Source organism: Drosophila arizonae, chromosome 5 (assembly GCF_054131065.1).
Source record: "Drosophila arizonae isolate 15081-1271.41 chromosome 5, UAZ_ARI_1.0, whole genome shotgun sequence".
Lineage (NCBI taxonomy): Eukaryota > Metazoa > Arthropoda > Insecta > Diptera > Drosophilidae > Drosophila > Drosophila arizonae.
Genome location: NC_142925.1, coordinates 24,506,957 through 24,515,800, shown reverse-complemented (window position 1 = coordinate 24,515,800; position 8,844 = coordinate 24,506,957). Strand labels below are relative to the sequence as shown.

The 8,844-nt window shown below is 41.0% G+C and overlaps 1 protein-coding gene and 1 pseudogene across 3 annotated transcripts in view; one reads left to right on the top strand and one right to left on the bottom strand.

The window, feature by feature from the left end:
* Positions 1 to 1,278: 1,278 nt before the first annotated feature.
* The window catches only part of LOC108617289 (uncharacterized), a 59,906-nt gene continuing 52,340 nt past the window's right edge, over positions 1,279 to 8,844 (bottom strand). The window contains exons 8-9 of the mRNA XM_018013020.2: positions 5,607 to 6,093; positions 1,279 to 2,264 (exon numbers count right to left, since the gene is read on the bottom strand). Coding sequence (XP_017868509.2) covers positions 1,520 to 2,264; positions 5,607 to 6,093 — 1,232 coding nt within the window. The 3' untranslated portion in view covers positions 1,279 to 1,519. The remainder of the gene's footprint in view (positions 2,265 to 5,606; positions 6,094 to 8,844) is intronic.
* Positions 2,764 to 3,981, top strand: LOC108617291 (programmed cell death protein 6 pseudogene; annotated as a pseudogene). 2 transcript variants are annotated; one of them, XR_016270186.1, is made up of 3 exons: positions 2,764 to 3,038; positions 3,108 to 3,749; positions 3,808 to 3,981. The product of XR_016270186.1 is annotated as a programmed cell death protein 6 pseudogene, transcript variant X2 (transcript). The 2 variants fall into 2 exon arrangements; XR_016270185.1 differs by having other exon boundaries at positions 3,108 to 3,981.

Here is an 8,844-nt window from a genome sequence, read left to right as displayed (position 1 = left end):
AGCAGCGTAATGAGGTAATCCGATTTAGCGATGCGCGTTTGTTTGGCTATATATTTGTTCGTATGTCAGTCTGTATATCCGTCTCTCTGTCTGTCTCTCTGTTTTATCTCAGAGTCGGTCAATGTGTCTGCAGAACTGCAAAAGATCGTTTAAGTTTTTTATATTTATGTATCATTCCTCAGTTGGTATTCATATTTGCGTGAGACTAAGTTAGAATGCTTGTAGCAGCACAGAGTCACTTAAAGCTCGACTGCAACGACCTCTACCTGACGTCAGACTCAACATATAAAGGGCAGGCCTATATAAAGGGCAGCAGATGCAGCATTTCTTCAGTCGCCCAGGCCTGGTTGGTCAGTCGTGCAGTGCAGTAAAGTGAAGTGTGTGATCGTTCAGCTAAGCATTCAAGACGTGGAGGAAATACGTAGACTAAATACTTAAAGAAAATACTTAGAGGTAATTCGTAAAGAAAATACTTAAAGTAAATAGGTAAAAGAAAGAAATAAATAATCGCCGACCTTATAAAGAATATATATATGTGGTTTGCTATGACTTCTGGCTGATTTCCCGATTCAACGGGTTCAGGGTATATACATACATTTATATATATTATTATTATTATGCACCTCAAAATAAGAAAAAAAATTAAAAAAAAAAATTAAAAATTATTTTCATAAAATTTTTCCCACATACAATTTCATCTATAATATCCGCACTGATTGAAAAAGTAAAATTAATAAACAAAAAGAAAAAAAAAAAACATGTAAGTATTAGAGTTGTTTACCTTGACTATTTGCATGTGAAGCTTTAAGGATTCGGCCTGCCAACATCATTCCAGTGTTTCAATTCACAATAAAACAGTCACAGCTGGCATTCACAATATGATAGATACTTCTGGCAGTCAAACAATGTCCCAATGTCCAGCCTGTTGGCACTTACGCAATTTGCCCTCAGTGTCTACCCAAAAGCATATTTCATTGCCAATTGCGTTGAAGGCAGTATGAGGCTAGGCAACGAGGCGGCCATAAATATGCTACACGAATATGTCATAAACTATTAGCAGTCATGTCCTTTCGTATGGCAGCACTGACAAACAATCTTTACACTACACACACTCACACGCCCACACACAGCTTGACACTCGTTGTCAACTAGAGAAATTGAGGACATCCATGCATGCCACTCACGTACCCAGAAATCTATCAAATTACCGAATATAATGATCATCATCGTCGTCATATGGTAATGATGAGCCTGAAAAAAGTGGCCAGCGCTTGCATTGAAAATATTTCATAAATTTGCAAAAGTTGGTTTTATTTACACGTTTCTGTTTTACGAGTAGAGCAGACGAGAGACTCACGTGCCGCTGTCTGTTTATATGTATTTAGACTATGTATTATACAGCTGATTAAGCATGCATTAGCATATATTGAATACATTTAGCACTAACAACTATGTCTAATAGGAGCGTGTCCTGGTCACACATACACATATACACAACATGGGAGATGGCGCAGCTGGATCAATCGCTGGTTAGCTTCAGTCGCACGGCGATGCGTTTGCACTTCCACATGAGCTGAGTCTCCAGTATGCTGAAGGACATGGCCACCAGAACGAGGCCCAGCAGCAGATAGGCACAGCAGGCGTACAGCTGCAGCTCGGGTCCATTAAAGGTGCGCGCCGGCACAAAGTCGCCGTAGCCAATTGTCGAGAGCGTGACAAAGCAGAAGTACGCGCCATCCACCAGTGACCAGTTCTCCCACAGCGCAAAGATAACGGTGCCCACGCATATATAGCACATCAGTATAAAGAGCACCAGGCTAATGGGCACCTGTCGCTGCGACTCCTCATTATAATCATCATCATCGTCATCGTCCTCCAAGTGCTGCTGCTGGAGCTGGAGCTGGTGCTGGTGCTCCACGCACTCGTGGGAGCCATTGCGACGGCTGTGCTTAAGCTTCTTCAACACGAACTGCTCGCTGCCGTGCTGCATGTACTCCTCGTCCTCGGAGGTCTCCGTGTTGGCGGTGGCATCGTAAAGCGCAGTCGCGTGCTTCTGGCAGCGGCGCGTCAGCATCAGAGTCTTGCGATTCAGCGGCTGCAGCGTGTGGCGGTTGAGGCTGGCCGCCGTCGCATTTAGCAGGCCGCGCGCCTGATAGCCGGCGCCCGGCTTCTCCGCCAGCGGCAGCTCGTGGGGCAGAGTCAACGCGCCGCAGCCGGAACTCGCTATCAACGGCACACGAGACGGTGTGCCATGCGGGCAATTGCTGTGAAAGAGAGGATATAAAAGACGTACGTAAGTGTGGTAGCCATGGCTTTAATAAATATTTACGCGGCACTTGGTTATAAAACGGCGTCAATTAAAGCAGCCAAAACACCAAAAACAAACAGATACAGGCTATAAAAAGAATAATACCCAGGCACGTTCGCCATGCGGTCAGTGGCCAATCAATAAGCCATAAAAACAACCAGTTGGCGTGTTATATGTGGCGTATGCGTTCTGTTATATTGCGCATACGCCTAGTTGGCCAAGTGATTTAGCTACTAGACGACTTTAAGCAAGATTTAATTGGATTGCGAAAGGGCATGAATGTATTCATGAACCAGTGGGCGGCACAGTAGGCGTGGCTGTTACCCAAAATGTGCCGCGACCCAAACGGTTATTGATAATAATTGCTTTCGGTCAGCTATTAGCCTTAAGGCTTAGTCTAATCTTTGAACTTGCTTTAACCTATAAGCTGACTAACATCAAACAAAATAAGAATACAGCTATTTTTAGAGGCCCTGCTTTTAAATTGTTTATTTTTCATCCGTTATTTATCTGCCTTAAAGGTATGAGCTTAACTCATTGCTTTTTCCATAGAATCATTTGTATCATGAAATCAAAGCTGGCCAAGAACGTTATTTTGACTGAGACCAAAATTGATGTCATAGCATGTAAAACATTTGATTGATTATACCATAAACAGTTTCCCAATTAGCTGAAAACCCAAATAAATATCAAAGTGACAACTAAAATTGAATAAAAATAGAATCAAGAGGTATATAAAGAGAGATATGTATATTTACTTCAATCTAAATCAATTGAATTTTCATCAAATATCCTCAAGATGGCCCAGTCCAACAGCATGCCTGATGACAAGTTTCTGTGGGATGTATTTCAGCGCATTGATAAGAACAAGAGCGGTTTTATTTCCGCCGATGAACTGCAGGTGGCGCTTTCGAATGGCACTTGGTCGGCCTTCAATCCAGAAACAGTGCGACTGATTATTGGCATGTTCGATCACGAGTACCGAGGCACAGTTTCCTTTCGGGACTTTGGAGCATTGTGGAAGTACGTGACCGATTGGCAAAATTGTTTTCGCTCATTTGATACCGACAATTCAGGCTATATCGATAGGAAAGAACTGAAAAGTGCGCTCAGCACATTTGGATATCGTCTAACAGATCCCCTAATCGAAATCCTACTACACAAATTCGATCGCTCCGGCCGGGGAAATATTCTATTTGACGACTTCATACAATGTTGCATTGTGCTGCACACGCTGACAACTTTGTTCAAGTCACACGATACTGATATGAAGGGTGTCATTACCGTAAACTATGAACAGTTTCTCCGAATGGTATTGGCACTTAAAATATGACAGGGGTATATGTGCTCAACTGAGGAGTTAAAATTGTTCGAGCTGACTAGTGGAGCTGGCCTACTTTTCGGCAGGTCTTTATCGGAGTCTTAAATGAGAGATGCTCAGGTACAGACTTGAATAAATTTGAAAACGCCTCAAATACAAAATTTCATTCAATTGGCAGGCCTTTTATGAAGGAAGCAATGAAGTCGAAAACCATATAAAAATTAAATATTTGCATTAATTCGAGTGGCTAAAAACTTTATAAATATACTTCGAGCTGAGCTTGGCCAAATAAATAAATATAATATGATGATAGCGATCGTAAGCTAAGCAAATGACCGCCACTTATAAAGAATGTAGCTATATCTAAGAGTATAAGAGCTCAAAGACTAATTCAAATGCACATTGCAGCTGGCGGGGGGAAAGTCCACTTGAGCTGCACTCGAGTGCGGCTGACAAGTGTGCTTGGTCAAATCAATTTGCGGTACGTTTATTGAACTTGTCTGTGGCAATGAGCAGCAGTGGCAGCTGGACTGGCCGAGGCTTGTTCAGTCTGGTCGAGCCTGGCCGGATGTCAGCCACTTCGACTTGCACTTAATGTGCGATTGGCCGGCAGCTTGGTAAACTACAAGCAACAGAACACTCGAGAGCGAAGTGGAGATAGATAGAGAGAGAGAGGGAAAAAGGAAGAATGAAAGAAAAAACCAAGGCCTTTAGGCTAGTCAACTGTTTTGATTTAGGACGCCCGGTGCTGCCATGTCGACAAGTGAGTTAGACTTAAAGCTCATATTTTCTGTAAACTTAAGCATCGGAGCAACCAAGAGGATAGCTAAGGGAGAAGCCGCACAGTAGATTGAGGTTGAGCCACACAATTCGCATGAAATTAATTGACCTGATTCAGTTCGCAGCTCGGCTTACAATTAATTACGCGCACACACACACATACATCCATAGACAAACACTCGAAAAACACGCACACACACACTCGCAGTTGAAATTGAAGAAGGATGCGAAGTACGCGCCGCCTACCGCCTACCGCCAGATGGCGCCAGAGGCGCGTGCACAGGTTCACTGTCAAAATTAATTACCATCTGCTGGATTTTATTAAATAAAATGCTCAAAATGTATCTCAGTGAAAAAGAAAAATAAATAAGAGAAAAACCCGGCTACGAACGCAACGAAAACCGTGAAATTCGGGCAGGGCCACTGACGCCGCCGCAAATGTTTGGCTTGGCTGCCAAGTGTCCGGTGCAATATGCAAGCGGAAACCTTGAAGTGTTGATTTAAAGCATCGTCGACGTCATCAGCATCTTTTTTTTTTGTTTTTTGTTTGTACAGCTACTCTGCAGTGACAAAAATTGAAAGGGAAACTCTTGAAAGCTCTTAACTCTATATAGAAATTGTGAAATCTAAGCTAAGACCAATTTGGATTTGAAAGATTTCAAAGCTTTTAGCACTTATAAATAAAAGTATTTCCAGTTATTATGCTTTGAGATGAGTTTTAAAAATCTTTTTGAATACTTTTTAAAGTAAAAAAACTGCCGAGTTTAAACTAAATTGTTAGGAAATTTGCTTTGAAATATAATTTCAAAAAAAGAATTAAATACATGCTACTTTAAAATTTATTTTCAGTGAGCGTCTGTGACATAATAGAAGTATATACATAAATATATTTAAATGAAATATTCTTGATGAAGTAAATTAAAATTATTTGAATATAATTTGAAATACGGACGAAACGCTTTACCGACCGCAAATACGACTCGTAGCAGAGCTCTATTGTAACTGTCGTTGCCAACTGTCTAACTATGTATAACTGGATTGTGGTAAAGGCTGCAGCCATTAGGGTCTACCGCCAACGTCAACTGACCAATTGAAGCGTCTCTACTCAACAAGACCAACAACACGCCGCACAGCCTCATTTGCAAAGGCAAGTTCGCCTCTTGAATGGCATAAGCACACACACACACACGTACATACCTGGAACGTTCTCGCTCCAGCTCATCTTCGTCCTCCATAATGTCCACATTGCCAGCTGAGCTCAGCAGCGCCGACAATGTTGCTGCTGCTGTAGTTGTTGCTGTCGTTGAAGTTGCTGTTGCTGCTGTTGCAGGAGATGTTGTTGCTGTTGCCGCTGCTGCTGTTGCACTGACTCCAACGCCACAGACACCTGCGGCCATAAAACTGTTATCGGCCATTGTTGCATTTGCTGCTGCTGTTGGCTTAATGCCGCCTGACAGCTGCGGGCTGCTTGTTGCTGCCGTGTAGGTTAACAATGCAGCGCCTGTTGCTGTTGCTGCTGTTGCTGTTGCTGTTGATGTTGCTGCTGCTGTTGTTGCAGCGGCTGCTCCAGATAATGCATGCGGCAATAAATCATGCCTGCAGGATAAATCACTCGATCCCCCACACAACAGCGCATTGATTTCTGGTGCCAGCGGCTGCGTCACAAATTTGGCTCGTCGCACGGCTGCAATGAGCGGAGCAAGAAGACGGTGCAGAAAAGTCAGTGGAATTAACAATGTGTTGATTAAATAATACTTTTCGAAGCACACACTTTTTGCTTGGCCAAAACAGAATACAATGCAACAAAACTGCTAACGAACGACAGAGGGAAGCCAAAAAAATAGGAATAAAATAAAATGGGGCAAAACTTTTTACGAACTTTCATCAACTGCATTTGTGTGACCCCTCCACACACTATGTGTATATAGGCATGCCCATAAACATATATATTTATATACATACTATAACATGTTGTACTTAGTTAGTAAAATTATTTGTTTTCGCTCGAAAAGTTGAGCAGCATTTTGTAGCGGCTGGTTTCGAATTTGCACAGTAAAAGTTTTGGCCATTGGCAGACGATGAGAGGAGGGCGCTGCAACAGCTGGCGAGCACTGTGGGCAGGGTTGCCAGATTTATCCCTGTATTTACCGAAAATATTAAATAATCCTGCTCAAATCAAATATGGTGCCTAACTCATTTTACATTATTAGGTCCATTTGAATAATACCATCGGACTAGCATATCTTTGTTTATGTGATCATAGAGCTCCACAGATTATAAAGAATTTAATGACTATGTAATAAATATATAAGCTGTTGTTAACAATAACCTATTCATATTCAATTGATACAAAATTAAACATTTTGATTTTAGCTAAGGGTAACTTTCATGTTATATCGCTCTCTAATTCTATGCCAGGTAATTTAAATTAAATTAAAATATTTATTAAACTAAAAGCCTTTCTCTACATATTGCGAGATAGAGAGAGAGAGATAGAGGATATATATATATATATATATATATATATATATATATATATATATATATATATATATATATATAGAGAGAGAGAGAAAGAGAGATGAAAAATTTACATTTTTCCTAATATAATAATTTGGTATTAAATGTTAAAATATGTGTGTGTGTTTTTTTTTTATATATATTTTTGAAATCAATAAATAACAAAAGACGCGCATTACAAAGTCTTTTTAAATAAAAAATGCCATATTTTTTCATTAATAATAAACACTTTTTTACAAATTTTAGTAAACGTATTTAATAAATATATTTTATTAATTATATATTTTAATAATGGTAAGAAATACTTAACAGCAGAAATAAATGAATTTGAATTTAAAGACAAATTTATTTAAATTTAATTTTTTCAAACATATTTAAATATCAGCTCAACTTCACAGTTTTCTGCCACGTACATTTTTCATATCTCATATCAGCAGAAAATGGCAGGAATAAGGAAGCCAAAGCCCGGAAGGAAGTGACTGTAATGGCATCTTTCACTTAGCCCCGGCGCAACTGTTCACAGAACTCGCGTGGAACGCGTTGGGCTGTGGTCAGCGCAGGACATGGCCAATTTCAAAATATTTACTTAAAGTTGGCTGCAATACACACACATGCAGACACACATATACATACACATTTATTAGAGTGTTGAATGCATTTCGTACATGGCTGGGTGCAATGTGGCTCGCAGTTTGTTGCAACTTTTTGTGGAACGTTAATGGCGTGGTCAACCGCCGAGGCAGCAGAGGGGCAGAGGGGCTGAGAGTTCAGCCTGAGCGTGACGAGACAGATAGATAGAGAGAGAGAAAGGGGGGGGGAAGAGGGAGAGAGAGAGAGTGTAGCAGGACAATGACCACGCTTTGAGTGTCGCCGTCCTTTGTGCGCTATTTGGCACAGCTGAAATAATTAAGGTGCATATTGCAATGGCGATGGATGCGAGCGTATTGATATATTGACTGCAATTTGTGACAGCTAGCATAAAGGAATGGGAAAGAGCAGGAGGCGAGGACACATTGCTTGTGTAAATCTGTCACGTGCTCTCAGCAGAAAGTAAAATAAGTTTAATGAGTTTTGCATGCAGCTGACACGCAGCAATAAAGCGTGATACAGGAGCGGGCTAACAGGCAAGAGGGCGTGCTGTCTGTCCGTATACGGTCCGCTGACATCTTGCGTCGTAGTGGCATGCGGCATGCGGCATGTGGCAAGTGCCAAGTGCCAAGTGCCAAGTCATCATTATCGTCAATAAAAGCTGTCGCACATGTCTCGCCTTGACTGGAGTGCATGTTGCTCGTGTTGTTCTTGTTGTCCTTGTCATGTCCTTGCCGAGACGAGCTGTTGAAAACTTTTAATGCGCCGTCCCCACTATAAAGTACAGGCAAAAGTCGCTAAGAGCGCTAGCTTAACTCTGTCATTTTAGCACGCTCTCCTCTCAGCTCTCTGCCCATTGTGCTGCGGCTCTCAACAACGATGATTGTAATGATAATTTGCTGCTGACAGCAAATTGTTAAAATAATTATATGCGCAAATGAGCTGAGAGCCGCACACGTTGTACCACGCGGCGTATGATTGATGAATATCATTTTCATTTGCGGCCTTCTCATGCATCCAATTCAAAGCTCCTCAATCACAGATGCACACACATCTCTGTGGTCTACCCCTGTAGCTGTTGAGCTGATGAGTTAATGATAGATTTCTGCTCATATAGACATGAAATTAACGCTTCTTCATTGCACATATTAAACAGATTGCCTTGTGAAAATGATATTAATAATAGTATTCAGAATTAAACAAACGTTCTTCTTTGACTTTCACTATAATGAAATTAAATATTATCTGAATGATGTTTGATGCTTTAAAATCTGATCTATCGGTTGGTGATGATATATTATAATTGTTAAAATATCCTGAGACTTTG